The 15299-nt window shown below is 43.6% G+C and overlaps 2 protein-coding genes across 5 annotated transcripts in view; one reads left to right on the top strand and one right to left on the bottom strand.

Annotated features, from left to right (window-relative positions):
• On the bottom strand, window positions 1–10140 carry LOC110501729 (guanylate-binding protein 1). Of its 4 annotated transcripts, none has more exons than XM_036959102.2 (11): window positions 9602–10111; window positions 9091–9314; window positions 8789–8916; window positions 8536–8645; window positions 7913–8118; window positions 7163–7405; window positions 4737–5017; window positions 4412–4624; window positions 4077–4179; window positions 1049–1173; window positions 1–919 (listed from the first exon to the last, which is right to left on the bottom strand). In XM_036959102.2, the coding sequence occupies exons 2-11, from the start codon at window positions 9260–9262 to the stop codon at window positions 437–439; spliced, it is 2064 nt and encodes a 687-aa protein (XP_036814997.1). In that variant the 5' UTR covers window positions 9263–9314; window positions 9602–10111; the 3' UTR covers window positions 1–436. The 4 variants fall into 4 exon arrangements, with proteins under 4 accessions (XP_036814997.1, XP_036814996.1, XP_036814998.1 ...); XM_036959101.2 differs by having other exon boundaries at window positions 9091–9290; window positions 9602–9899; XM_036959103.2 differs by lacking the exons at window positions 1–919; window positions 1049–1173 and adding an exon at window positions 1751–3811 and having other exon boundaries at window positions 9091–9290; window positions 9602–10140.
• The window catches only part of LOC110501731 (guanylate-binding protein 3), a 24567-nt gene continuing 18994 nt past the window's right edge, over window positions 9727–15299 (top strand). The window contains exons 1-2 of the mRNA XM_021579479.3: window positions 9727–10349; window positions 14790–14994. Of these exons, the coding sequence (XP_021435154.2) occupies window positions 14799–14994 (196 nt within the window). The 5' untranslated portion in view covers window positions 9727–10349; window positions 14790–14798. The remainder of the gene's footprint in view (window positions 10350–14789; window positions 14995–15299) is intronic.

Raw genomic sequence — 15299 nt, forward strand, 5'->3', positions numbered from 1 at the left:
TAGAGATGAAGCAAGGTTTATTCAAACATAAATCACAATTACAAAACATAATAATGGTCAACCCTGAAGTGAAAAGCTCATTGAAGATGAGCAGTTCCATTCTAGTAATATAGAACAACAAATTTGACCTCGACAAGTTCAGCAAGCTCATTTATTTTACACTACATCCAAGAACAAATCACAAATTAACTCTCCAATTTAAAGATTGATCTATAATAACTTTTAAATACGACGTAATATTATCAGAATGAGAAATCAATGGTTATAAACTGAGGAACTGACGTCTGTGAAGTCACAGCTGGTTTGGCCCCATTGTGCTGTTGTTGCACAGCAGTCTTTCTGTTGCACTATTTCTAGTAGCTCTTCTGGTTAATGTTGAGACTGGAGAAAGGTGTGGCTGCTGATCTGGACCATTGACCAATCTCTGGTGAATCCTTTAGACCTCTGAGCCAGGGCTTTTGTCAGTTGTACCTGTGTTGACTTTGGGCAGAGTTGTGTCTTTAGAGTTGCCAACTGCTCCTGTTTCGAGTTTGGGCGTGGCCGTCTTGTCTTGCTTGAGTGTCATGCCCTCCTTATCAGGGATATTGCCAACCGCACCTGATTTGAGATTGAATTTGACCTTCTCCTTGAACACAAGCGCCTTGCGTTGCTCACGGGCTTTCTTATAGTTAAAGTAGTGACCTAAGCTATTGCTGACACTCTCCATGACACCCTGTGCTATGGCTCTGAAGTTACGAGACTGCTCTTCCTTCTCCTCGCGCTTGGCCTCCTCCTCTCTCAGGCTCTGTATCTCCTCCTTCATGGCTGCCTCTTTCTCTGTGAAGCCCTTAGCCATCAGCTTTTCCTGCTCACGGAGCTTGCTATCTAGCGCTCTCTCCAACTCATGTTGCTTCTCCTTCGCCTCCTGGACCATCTTAGTCTAAAATCACAGAGGGACAACATAAAAAACAATCTGCATCTTCTCAAAGAGTTACTACAATCTGTGGTTATAGTTAACAAATATAAAATATAATTTTATGAGATATGGGTTCCCAGTGTTCATACATACCTCTAGCTGACAGATTCCCTCCTGATGACTCCTCTCCTTCTCCTGGATCAGTTTCTCTAACTGGTGCTGTTTCTCTGCCTCCATCTTCACTGCCTGTTCAGCCAGGGCTCTCTTCTCTTGCTCCTCTGTGTCAGAAAAGACAGTAGCCAATGGCTATTTCTCAAGTGCAAACTGATAGATTCATGGTCTGAAAACCATTTGAACACCAAAATGTGACCCAGTATCTGAGATAAAAGTAAGAGGATTGATCTTTCATTTTTGCATTGTTGTTTTCCTTTGTTTTTCTCTTTTGTTAATTTTGTTGGTGGCTTGGGGGGGGGTGACGTCTTGGATGGTTAAGAGGCAGCTGTCGGGGAAATGTTGGGGGGAACTTGGAGGGTTAGCGTTTGGGAACTTGGGCCAGTGGCCGATAGATAGGTGGCTGGTTCGGGTCCCCATTTGGACTTAGTGGAAGATCTGCTGACGTGCCCTTTGGCGGGGTGTGGACCCTGGTTGATATTGTGGGTCGCTGTGGATGGGAGTCTGTTAGATGACAATGTAATTTAAATGTTGAGCGACTCACTGCAGGTAGATTGTATGTTCAATTAAAAATATATAATAACTAAAAGAGGTACGTCAGGCCCCGAAGGCATAAATGGGGTTTTCCAGATGCGAGTCAGTAACAGACTACTACTACTTACATAAACACTAAAAGATTCAAAGTGGATTCAAAACAATTTATTTATAAACTGATATGCATTTTATATACAACTTCAAATGATAATATCCAAATGATTCATTTTTTGCTTCAATAGACAACATTCTCAAAGAATATAAGACCATAAAAACAAGACTGAACAAAAATAGAAACGCAACATGTAAAGTGTTGGTCCCATATTTCACGAGCTGAAATGAAATATCTCAGAAATGTTCCATACACATAAAAAGCTTATTTCTCTCAATTCTTTTGTACAAATTTGTTACATCCCTGTTAGTGAGCATTTCTCCTTTGCCAAGATAATCCATCCATCTAACAGGTGTGGCATATCAAAAAGCTGATTAAACAGCATGATCATTACAGAGATGCACCTTGTGCTGGCAACAATAAAAGGCCACTCAAATGAGCAGTTGTCACACAACACAATGCCACAGATGTCTGAAGTCGAGGGAGCATGCAATTGGCATGCTTATTGCAGGAATGTCCACCAGAGCTGTTGCCAGAGAATTGAATGTTCATTTCAGTATGTCTCACCGGCCTCAAAACCGCAGACCACATGTAACCACACCAGCCCAGGACCTCCACACCCACTTTCTGCACAAACTGTCTCAGGGAAGCTCACCTGCATGCTCGTCGTCCTCAAAAGGGTCTTGACCTGACTGCAGTTTGGCCACCTTCGATGACCACTGGCATGCTGGAGAAGTGTGCTCTTCACAGATGAATCACAGTTTCAACTGTACAGGGCAGACGGCAGACAGCATGTAGGGTGTCGTGTTGGCGAGCGGCTTGCTGATGTCAACGTTGTGAACAGAGTGCCCCATGGTGGCGGTGGGGTTATGGTTTGGGCCAGCATAAGCAACGGACAACAAACACAATTGCATTTTATCGATGGCAAGTTGAATGCACAGAGAAACTGTGACGAGATCCTGAGGCCTATTGTCGTACAATTTATCCGCGGCCATCACCTCATGTTTGAGCATGATAATGCACGGCCCCGTGTCGCAAGGATCTGAACACAATTTTTGGAAGTTGAAAATGTCCCAGTTCTGGGATGCTCTGGATCGACATTGTGTTCCAGTTCCTGCCAACATCCAGCAACTTCACACAGCTATTGAAGAGGAGTGGGACAACATTCCCCAATCAATGGACTGATCAACTCTATGCAAAGATGTGTTGTGCTGCATGAGGAAAATGGTGGTCACACCAGATACTAACTGGTTTTCTGGTCTACACCCTACTTTTTTTAAGGTATCTGTGACCAACAGATGCAGATCTGCATTCCCAGTCATATTAAATCCATAGATTAGGGCTAATTAATTTATTTCAGTAGATTGATTTACTTATATAAACTATAACTCCGTAAAATCTTAGAAATGTTTGCATGTTGCGTTTATATTTTTGTTCAGTGTATATTATGATTAAAGAAAAGTCTTAGTTATAGTCTAGAAATGTTTTCATTAAAGCCTCTAGATTTAACCGCTATACTAGTACAGTGATAATTTCACCAAAACCTGTAAATACATATACTGTATGAGAAAAATAATACATTGCTCTTGCATATAAAGCTTATACTGATACTAAGCATGGCTATCAATTTGACTTTCCGCTTTACATTGATAGATAAAGCAAACAAATGTGTACATGCTCAAGTAATACACAATGTTTCTACTTCATAAAAGCTCCCCTCATGAGCTTATATTGAAAGAAAGTGTTGGCAGCGTCCAATCCAAGTCGAAGAACAGGCATGACTGTAGACTCAAGGAAACCACCTCCTTCCTTCTCAGGTTTGTTGCTATTCTTGAACTCCTCTATCTCCTGTCTCATTAAGTCAGCCTTCTCCTTGTGGCCCTTCTCCAGCAGATCCTTCTGCTCCTGCATCTTGCACTCCAAGGCCCTGTGGAAGTCCCGTTCCTGTTGCTTCATCTCCTCCTTCATCTTCTCTTCCATCTGCTTCAACTTCTCATCTTTGCTTCTGCGATCGTCCTCCATGGTGCGCTCCATCTCCAACCGTTTCTCTTCAGCAGCCTTCTTCTCCTGCTCCAGCACAGCTGATCTCTCCTTCTCCTCTGCATGGTCCAAAGGAAGAGTTGAGGTAGGAAAACACTCTAGCTTCTGGACTACTCATGTTCTCTCTTATATGGAATCAACAGACAGCCCCTGATCTTTTCCATGTTCTGGAGTAGGCCATAACTTTTAGATTACTCTTTCAAACATCCCAGATCTATGTTGACTTCATGCAAGATTATCACCAATTTATTGTGAGAAGTCACTCCAACCAGAAAACTGAATGCAACCAGATAATAACATCCCAATGCTATATTTTGGACTTACCGTGGATCTTTTTCTCATTTTCGGTCAATTTTTTGTCAGCTTGCAGGATGGAATTCTTCTCTAGACTCTTATCCCTCAGGAACTGCTCAAGAATCTCCTCAGCCTGTAGAAAACACCCCCAAAGGCTACATGTTTTATCATTGGTTGATGGCAATCTGTTTCTGGTATGATGCTGCAGATGGAAGCTAACATGGAAGCTAATCATAAGAGGTTGATAGAAACAGCAATCCATCTACGAAATTGAAACTAAGTGGATCGGCCTGAAAGATGAGAACAGCTCCAGTGTTTAATATGGATTTTTTTATGAATGTTTCAGCCCTAGCAAGGATTCTTACCCTAACTCCTTTATCAGGCTCGGCCCGGTATTGTGCCACCATGTTGTCATGGTGACTGCAGTAAAGCTCATATCCTCCAGGTGTGGCATAGATCCCCTCCTTAATCTTCTGGGCCATTGGAACAGACAGCTTCTCCAGAAGGGCCGCACACTTCTTCTCCGAGGCATCCTCGTTCTGGATGAGAAGGTCAGCGTAGTGCTTTGCAATGGCCACCTGCAGGAGTCAAGACTGTTTTAGGGAAGCATTTGTAAAAAGTGGTCCTTGACAGAGTTAAGAACTAAGGTAGTGTTTGTATCAGGCACAGATCTGAAATGATGACCCTTACCGCCAACGCTTTCAAGAAATCCCCATTTTCGTCTTTGAAGGATCGTTTCATGAAAGCCTGCGTGGCCTGGTGGTCTGAGCGGAGGTGATGAGCTGAAATCTGACCCATGGCCACAGGGAATAAGGCCTTCACCTCCTCCATACCCCTCTGGTATACCGCCTGGCCCTCAACCACAGCAGCCTGGTTCTCAATTTGAGCCATGGCCAGCACCGCATTCTCCAGACAGGGCACAGAGCCTTTGGCTATGGTCTCCACATAGGTTTTAACCAAGTGGCCGAGCACTGCAATCAGATAGAGGTGGGAAGAAAAATATAATTCTATACATTTGGTGGTACAATAACATAGGCTACATTTTTTTATTATTTCACCTTTATTTAACCAGGTAGCTAGCTGAGAACAAGTTCTCATTTACAACTGCGACCTGGCCAAGGTAAAGCAAAGCAGTGCGACACAAACAACAACACAGAATTACACATGGAATAAACAAGCGTACAGTCAATAACACAATAGAAAAAAAGAAAGTCTATATACAATGTGTGCAAATGGCGTGAGGAGGTAAGGCAATATATAGGCCATAGTAGCGAAGTAATTACAATTTAGCAAATTACCACTGGAGTGATAGATGTGCAGATGATGATGTGCAAGTAGAAATACTGGTGTGCAAAAGAGCAGAAAAGTAAATAAAAGCAATATGGGGATGAGGTAGGTAGATTGGATGGGTATTTACAGATGGGCTATGTACAGCTGCAGCGATCGGTTAGCTGCTCAGATAGCTGATGTTTAAAGTTTATGAAGGAAATATAAGTCTCCAGGTTCAGCAATTTTTGCAATTTGTTCCAGTCATTGGCAGCAGAGAACTGGAAGGAATGGCGGCCAAAGCAAGTGTTGGCTTTGGGGATGACCAGTGAGAAATACCTGCTGGAGTGCGTGCTATAGGTGGGTGTTGTTATCGTGACCAGTGAGCTGAGATAAGGCGGAGCTTTACCTAGCAAAAACGTATAGATGACCTGGAGCCAGTGGGTCTGGCGACGGATATGTAGCGAGGGCCAGCCGACGAGAGCATACAGGTCGCGGTGGTGGGTGGTATATGGGGCATTGGTGACAAAACGGATGGCACTGTGGTAGACCATCCAGTTTGCTGAGTTGAGTGTTGGAGGCTATTCTGTAAATGACATCGCCGAAGTCGAGGATCGGTAGGATAGTCAGTTTTACGAGGGTATGTTTGGCGGCGTGAGTGAAGGAGGCTTGGTTGCCAAATAAAAACCTGATTCTAGATATAATTTTGGATTGGAGATGTTTAATATGAGTCTGGAAGGAGAGTTTACAGTCTAGCCAGACACCTAGGTATTTGTAGTTGTCCACATATTCTAAGTCAGCACTGTCCAGAGTAGTGATGCTAGTCGGGCAGCGAACGATTGAAAAGCATGCATTTAGTTTTACTAGCGTTTAAGAGCAGTTGGAGGCCACGGAAGGAGTGTTGTATGGCATTGAAGCTCGTTTGGAGGTTTGTTTACACAATGTCCAAAGAAGGGCCAGATGTATACAGAATGGTGTCGTCTGCGTCGAGGTGGATCAGGGAATCACCAGCAGCAAGAGCGACATCGTTGATATATACAGTGAAAAGAGTCGGCCCGGGAATTGAACCCTGTGGCACCCCCATAGAGACCGCCAGAGGTCCGGACAACAGGCCCTCCGATTTGACACACTGAACTCTGTCTGAGAAGTAGTTGGTGAACCAGGCGAGGCAGTCATTTGAGAAACCAAGGCTGCTGAGTCTGCCGATAAGAATACTGTGATTGACAGAGTCGAAAGCCTTGGCCAGGTCGGTGAACATGGCTGCACAGTACTGTCTTTTATCAATGGCGGTTATATCGTTTAGTACCTTGAGCGTGGCTGAAGTGCACCTGTGACCAGCTTGGAAACAGGACTGCACAGCGGAGAAGGTACGGTGGGATTCAAAATGGTCAGTGATCAGTTTATTAATTTGGCTTTCAAAGACTTTAGAAAGGCAGGGCAGGAAGGATATAGGTCTGTAAAAGTTTGGGTCTAGAATGTCACCCCCTTTGAAGAGGGGGATGACCGCGGCAGCTTTCCAATCTTTAGGGACCTCGGACAATACGAAAGAGAGGTTGAACAGACTGGTAATAGGGGTTGCAACAATGGAGGTGGATAATTTTAGAAAAGGAGGGTCCAGATTGTCTAGCCCAGCTGATTTGTACTAGTCCAGGTTTTGCAGCTCTTTCAGAACATCTGCTGTGTGGATTTTGGTGAAGGAGAAGCTGGGGAGGCTTGGGCAAGTAGCTGCGGGGGGTGCGGAGCTGTTGGCAGGGGTTGGGGTATCCAGGAGGAAAGCATGGCCAGCCATAGAGAAATGCTTATTGAAACATTCAATGCATCTGTGCAGAATCTGCTGATTATTGACTTACTTCTCCCGGTTACTTTGTGGCCCCCTTTGACAGTTTTTGTACGGCTCTCCTGGAAAATGAAGCGGCAGAAAGTATCTGCAACCTTTCGGAAGCTTCCACAGAGGTCAGCCTCGTCCATGGAATCCAGATGGGGCATGTTGGCAGGAGTTGTAGGAGTGGGGAATACAAAGCACTTGCGTGAGGGGAAGTAGTTCCGGATGCACTCTCGTGGGAGGTTGTACATCAGGTTCTTTTTACCCCCACCTGAATGATAGTCAGCATTCACCATTACAGTTGACATTAGTCTATTTTTAAGGCCAGTTTCCCAGACACAGATTAGGCCTTGTCCTGGACACAAAAGTGTGTTCAATGGAGAATCTCGTCTGGAGGCCTAATCTGTGTCTGGGAGACTGGCCCTTAGTTCACCATCCAAACACACAATCATTAACAGACAAGCATATATAGAGATATGCATAAATGAACTTAAGGCAGAAGACTTTATGACGAATAAACAAACTGGATAAAATAATTGTGTCACTTGATTTAGGAGTCTGTTTGATTATGAGTGTAATCCTACAATACATTTTCATAGGAATGATTTTATAACGTGTAATTTAGCAAGTGTCAGAGCAAATATCAATCTTCTTGTTTTTCAACCTCTTTGTTCTTGTGAGAATGATTGTTCCAATTGTATAAATGTTCATGGGGAGCACTATTCTAGAGACATTGTGCACAGTTGATCATTGGGGTGGTGGCTAGTGCTAATGTCACCTTTTCTGAGTTCCAGGGAATGCTCCAGATACTCATCTTCGGTGACGTTTCTACCGTCGATCTCGAGTAGTAGAGTGAAATCTCTGATGGTCCACACAAAATTTGGAAAGAACTGCACAAACTGGGCATCCCCTCCTTCCTCGTCATCGTGAGAGGATGCACTGGAAGAATTCACCTTGATCCGCTCTGTCAGCTCACTCACATATCTTTAGGGCCGGTTGAGGATTGACTGATAAAAGCTACCAAAGTAGCTGCTACAGTTGTACAAGGACTTGCTTTTCAACAGTTATAGCATACAAGTAATTTCAGTTTCATTTTGAGTGGACTGTGTCCACATGCACTGAGTAACCCCTAAGGGAATGGATACAACAAAGTACAGTGTGTTAAACATTCTGCAAACACATAATTAACACTGTCAGTAACACAATATATTGCTCCAGGTCTATAAGGACATGTTGCTCAGCATCCAATAGATATACAAACATACAGCACTTTCACTTTCAATATGAGAGGGACTTCCAAGAAATGGTCTGGTTGGGGGAAATATCCCCTAACCATGTGATATGTACACCGTCAACAGGAGAGGTTTGCCATGGGGAAATTGATATTGGTTTAAAGGATACTGGAGGTTCTCCACGGCTTGATTGTCGATGGTCCCTCGACTGTTGTAGACCAGAGTACTGCTTAACAGAATGGCCAAGGAGAAGATCCAGGCATCATTCTTAGAATCTCCCTGAAACAAGTATGACAACCGCAAAATGTATTTGTGATCTGGCGAAATGTAATTTAATGATTTAAAATATGTGTGTTTAGATATGTGTTCACTGTGCTGATTAGTAATGTGAATTCTAAAGAGACTGAACTTTGACCCCTCACCTTCTCCACATCCCCCAGCCCCTCTGTATCCAGCAGCACCAGGGTGTGGTCTCTTTTTTCAGGATGAGGCACACACCACATCCAGATTCCCTTAGTCTTAGATTGGATGGTGGCGCCAAGGGCAAAACCTAAATCAATATTTCAAAGACCAATTTCAGAAAAAAATAATGTAATACAATTTATTTCTAAACCAGTGTGTGTACTGATGAAAATAAACATTTAATTGGGCATTGACTATTGAGGTACAGCTGATGGTCAAACCAGTCTGTACATTTTGATTTGTTTCTCAGCATCAGTCTCACCTTGTCTCTTTCCAGCCAGCTTGTTCATGAGGTAGGACTTGCCGGTGCGGTACAGCCCGACCACCGCCACCACTACGACTTGCTGGTTCAGTCCCATCAGGTACCTGATGGCACCAGGAACTACATGAAGCTCGCCGTCGGCGTTTTCGACCAGGCACATTGGGGAATCCATCGTCAAAGGATTTCACAGGATGATTAGCCTACAGCTCCCAGAAATAGTCAATCTTTAATAAAAATATTAATTAAATATAGTTCAGGTGAAATATTTATAGAAGTTTATTATCGATTCCTTCTATAAATTAAGCTCACAATGTGAATATAGTCTACTGCATATGCCATGCAAATATATTATTAAAAAAATCTGCACCATGAAACAGCTTAGCTATATGCATACCAACATTTAGTTGAAGTGAAGTTATTGTCCAATGACAACTTAAATTTCATTATGAAATTCGTCTGCAAAAATGTAATGGTTTCCTGCTATGGTACAGCATTCGTCGGTCCTACTTACATAAACGACTCATCCACAAATCCTCTCCAAACCAACTGAGGTTAATCGCAGAGGAACAATGTCCTGCTGGCTATATATTTGCTGCGAAACAGAAAATGAAAGTTGCCTAGGCTTTCTTTCTGTTCACTTTTTTTCACCAGTCCAATACGAGATTGAACTGACGCAAACTACTTTTAAATTCATCAACAAAATCTTTCAAAATGTCAGAAGGAAATGCAATAGAAATATTCAATTGTGAATGGCTTTATTGAGCCTATTATCGAGCTATTGTTCAACTTCGGAAAAATGCCACTTTCACGTGGTAGTCGGAACTAGAAACTGGAGAGAAAAAAAACACGGAACTCTGAAATCTCTGACTTCAGAGCGTTCAAGTAAACTGGGAAATCTGGAGGAAAAAACGAGCTCCGACTGAGATTTATTTCCATCTCGGAATTCCAAGTTGGGAAACCGTGCCTCTTTCTAGAGCTCCTACTTTCCGACATGAAGATAACTGACATCATGACATGATTTGACCTCGTTTTTTTTTTTACCGAGTTCCCAGTTGTCGTGAACGCACCATTATATACGTGCGATTCAACCAGTTAGGAAGGAAGTCTGACGTTTCGGAATGTTCTAGTTCCCACTAGCACGTGATCGCGGCATTTAATGAATAACTGCGCAGAGCAGGGACTTTTATAAATCACATATTTCTTTAACTATCCTAACGCTGACCACTGACTGAATAATAACCCACTACAGCTTTGCCGAGGTAAACTCCCTTGCACTGCTTACATTTAGGATAATTTTTTCTTTTTTTACATATTGATTTGCAAGTTGACTGGTTATATGAAAAATACTTGATCCATCCTTAATAATGTAGGCGTTTGCGGTTGATTAGATAACCAGAAAAAAATCTTCTGACAAAGGCTATATCTGCCACATGATTTAGCCTACAGTAGAAACAGTATGTGAATTTGTCTGTAGTCTACATGCTGGACATAAAATGTATGACAACGTACTGTATTGAGACTGAATTAGAGGGTGATCTCTCTGGAATTTATACACTGATTGAGTAGGTAAAGTTATGGAGATTGTACTCCTAATAAATAGAGTGAAGGTGAGAAAGACAGTTCCTCAGTTTAGGGTTCTTTAATGTTGATTGGAGGTTAAATGTTTGCAATTCTGTGACATGTCACTCAGCTTTTAAAAATCCAATTAACTGGCCATTTATCCATACAAGATGTGGTCTGGAAATAATAAACATGAATACAATGGCATCAATACTAAGAAGGCACATTTATTTAGAAATAACAAAACGAGATATACAGCTTTCATCTGTTATAATAATCCAATGACTGAAACGAAATTACAAGTAGCTACCAACATCAGACTAACCATCTAACAATGACAGGTGAAAATGTAGCTAACAATGTTAGATAGCTACCATAAAAAAGAGACACAATTGATCAGTTTGGCCTGGCGGTAGGCTCTAGGAAGAGTTTTGGCTACTGTGTTCTTTGGGGACCTTCAATGCTGCAACATGTTTTGGTACCCTTCCCCAGATCTATGCCTTGACACAATCCTGTCTCTGAGCTCTATGGACAATTCCTTTGACCTCATGTCTTGGTTTTTGCTCGGACATGCACTGTCAACTGTGGGACCTTATATATATATATATATATATATATTTTTTTTATTTCACCTTTATTTAACCAGGTAGGCTAGTTGAGAACAAGTTCTCATTTGCAACTGCGACCTGGCCAAGATAAAGCATAGCAGTATGAGCAGACAACACAGAGTTACACATGGAGTAAACAATTAACAAGTCAATAACACAGTAGAAAACAAAGGGGGAGTCTATATACAATGTGTGCAAAAGGCATGAGGTAGGCGAATAATTACAATTTTGCAGATTAACACTGGAGTGATAAATGATCAGAGGGTCATGGACAGGTAGAGATATTGGTGTGCAAAAGAGCAGAAAAATAAATAAATAAAAACAGTATGGGGATGAGGTAGGTGAAAATGGGTGGGCTATTTACCAATAGACTATGTACAGCTGCAGCGATCGGTTAGCTGCTCAGATAGCTGATGTTTGAAGTTGGTGAGGGAGATAAAAGTCTCCAACTTCAGCGATTTTTGCAATTCGTTCCAGTCACAGGCAGCAGAGTACTGGAACGAAAGGCGGCCAAATGAGGTGTTGGCTTTAGGGATGATCAGTGAGATACACCTGCTGGAGCGCGTGCTACGGATGGGTGTTGCCATCGTGACCAGTGAGCTGAGATAAGGCGGAGCTTTACCTAGCATGGACTTGTAGATGACCTGGAGCCAGTGGGTCTGGCGACGAATATGTAGCGAGGGCCAGCCGACTAGAGCATACAAGTCGCAGTGGTGGGGGGTATAAGGTGCTTTAGTGACAAAACGGATGGCACTGTGATAGACTGCATCCAGTTTGCTGAGTAGAGTGTTGGAAGCCATTTTGTAGATGACATCGCCGAAGTCGAGGATCGGTAGGATAGTCAGTTTTACTAGGGTAAGCTTGGCGGCGTGAGTGAAGGAGGCTTTGTTGCCGAATAGAAAGCCGACTCTTGATTTGATTTTCGATTGGAGATGTTTGATATGAGTCTGGAAGGAGAGTTTGCAGTCTAGCCAGACACCTAGGTACTTATAGATGTCCACATATTCTAGGTCGGAACCATCCAGGGTGGTGATGCTAGGCGGGCATGCGGGTGCAGGCAGCGATCGGTTGAAAAGCATGCATTTGGTTTTACTAGCGTTTAAGAGCAGTCGGAGGCCACGGAAGGAGTGTTGTATGGCATTGAAGCTTGTTTGGAGGTTAGATAGCACAGTGTCCAATGACGGGCCGAAAGTATATAGAATGGTGTCGTCTGCGTAGAGGTGGATCAGGGAATCGCCCGCAGCAAGAGCAACATCATTGATGTATACAGAGAAAAGAGTCGGCCCGAGAATTGAACCCTGTGGCACCCCCATAGAGACTGCCAGAGGACCGGACAGCATGCCCTCCGATTTGACACACTGAACTCTGTCTGCAAAGTAATTGGTGAACCAGGCAAGGCAGTCATCCGAAAAACCGAGGCTACTGAGTCTGCCGATAAGAATATGGTGATTGACAGAGTCGAAAGCCTTGGCAAGGTCGATGAAGACGGCTGCACAGTACTGTCTTTTATCGATGGCGGTTATGATATCGTTTAGTACCTTGAGTGTGGCTGAGGTGCACCCGTGACCGGCTCGGAAACCAGATTGCTCAGCGGAGAAGGTACAGTGGGATTCGAGATGGTCAGTGACCTGTTTGTTGACTTGGCTTTCGAAGACCTTAGATAGGCAGGGCAGGATGGATATAGGTCTGTAACAGTTTGGGTCCAGGGTGTCTCCCCCTTTGAAGAGGGGGATGACTGCGGCAGCTTTCCAATCCTTGGGGATCTCAGACGATATGAAAGAGAGGTTGAACAGGCTGGTAATAGGGGTTGCGACAATGGTGGCGGATAGTTTCAGAAATAGAGGGTCCAGATTGTCAAGCCCAGCCGATTTGTACGGGTCCAGGTTTTGCAGCTCTTTCAGAACATCTGCTATCTGGATTTGGGTAAAGAAGAACCTGGAGAGGCTTGGGCGAGGAGCAGCGGGGGGGGCGGGGCTGTTGGCCGAGGTTGAAGTAGCCAGGCGGAAGGCATGGCCAGCCGTTGAGAAATGCTTATTGAAGTTTTCGATAATCATGGATTTATCGGTGGTGACCGTGTTACCTAGCCTCAGTGCAGTGGGCAGCTGGGAGGAGGTGCTCTTGTTCTCCATTGATTTCACAGTGTCCCAGAACTTTTTGGAGTTGGAGCTACAGGATGCAAACTTCTGCCTGAAGAAACTGGCCTTAGCTTTCCTGACTGACTGCGTGTATTGGTTCCGGACTTCCCTGAACAGTTGCATATCACGGGGACTATTTGATGCTATTGCAGTCCGCCACAGGATGTTTTTGTGCTGGTCGAGGGCAGTCAGGTCTGGGGTGAACCAAGGGCTGTATCTGTTCTTAGTTCTGCATTTTTTGAACGGAGCATGCTTATCTAAAATGGTGAGGAAGTTACTTTTAAAGAATGACCAGGCATCCTCAACTGACGGGATGAGGTCAATGTCCTTCCAGGATACCCGGGCCAGGTCGATTAGAAAGGCCTGCTCAAAGAAGTGTTTTAGGGAGCGTTTGACAGTGATGAGGGGTGGTCGTTTGACTGCGGCTCCGTAACGGATACAGGCAATGAGGCAGTGATCGCTGAGATCCTGGTTGAAGACAGCAGAGGTGTATTTGGAGGGCCAGTTGGTCAGGATGACGTCTATGAGGGTGCCCTTGTTTACAGAGTTAGGGTTGTACCTGGTGGGTTCCTTGATGATTTGTGTGAGATTGAGGGCATCTAGCTTAGATTGTAGGACTGCCGGGGTGTTAAGCATATCCCAGTTTAGGTCACCTAACAGAACAAACTCTGAAGCTAGATGGGGGGCGATCAATTCACAAATGGTGTCCAGGGCACAGCTGGGAGCTGAAGGCCATTCTACTGCCAATGTTTGTCTATGGAGATTGCATGACTGTGTGCTCGATTTGATATGCCTATCAGAATCGGGTGTAGCTGAAATAGCCAAATCCACACCCCGCACCCCTTCTGCCGACCCCTTGCGCCCTCATAGTTTGGGAACCACTGCTGTAGGCTACATCCCAGTAAACACGGACCGATGTCTTTTGGGTGTCTTGAATCAATCATAGACGTCTGTTTGGTTCAGACATCGTCCAGTCCGGACCGGCCTTGATTTGGTCGAAAAATAGATGGTATTTTCAACTTTCATTCAGATACGAAAAATGTACCAATTTTTTTAACATTTAGTTTTTATGTCTGGAAAATAGTATTTTAGATGTATTTTCAACGTCTTTGTGCTTTCTGGGACTATTCTTGCTTTGTGGGGTATAGGGAGAGGCAATTTATTTTGTCTAGCCTAGGGCGACAGAACGGCCAGGACCGGGCCTGAATTTATTATAATTTTTTTGTCACTGTCTACCCAATCTGATAAGCCTTGATTCACTCTTTATCACCTGTTCCTGTGCCTCCTTTATCAAATTACATTTAATTGCAATAAAAAAGTCTGTAGGGACTGTGACACACACACAGTACCCTACCCAATTAAAAGTTATTGTGTGTTGTTGCCATTGTTTCTATAGGTCAGCATCATGACAGGCCAGAGAGTATCCATGAAGGAACCAGTATGTCTGATAGAGAACGACAGTCATGGGAAGCTGCGTGTGGTCCGCAGTGCACTGGAAATCCTGGACCAGATTGACCAGCATGTGGTAGTGGTGTCGGTGGTCGGGCTGTACCGCACCGGCAAGTCCTACCTCATGAACAAGCTGGCTGGAGAGAGGAAAGGTGAACCACTCAAGCATTTTTTTATCTATGGTCCAAAGTCCGAACAATGTACATAACAATATGCATGACCTCAACACTGTTATATGGATAAGGAATGATTATGTATAAGATAATTATTTATCATAAAGATAGGGTAATAGAAATGTGAAACAGAAAGTGTTATCTTATGTACTGCATTTGTCATTCAGAGTTAGAGACAGATATGCTGCACCAAAGTACAGATTTGTCCTGTTCTAAACACATTATGCTTTGATGTTTTTTTCTCTCCAAAATTGGAAATTCGACACATCCTGTTATTGTTTCTC

Source organism: Oncorhynchus mykiss, chromosome 22 (genome assembly GCF_057628025.1).
Source record: "Oncorhynchus mykiss isolate SJ-2025 chromosome 22, ASM5762802v1, whole genome shotgun sequence".
NCBI lineage: Eukaryota > Metazoa > Chordata > Actinopteri > Salmoniformes > Salmonidae > Oncorhynchus > Oncorhynchus mykiss.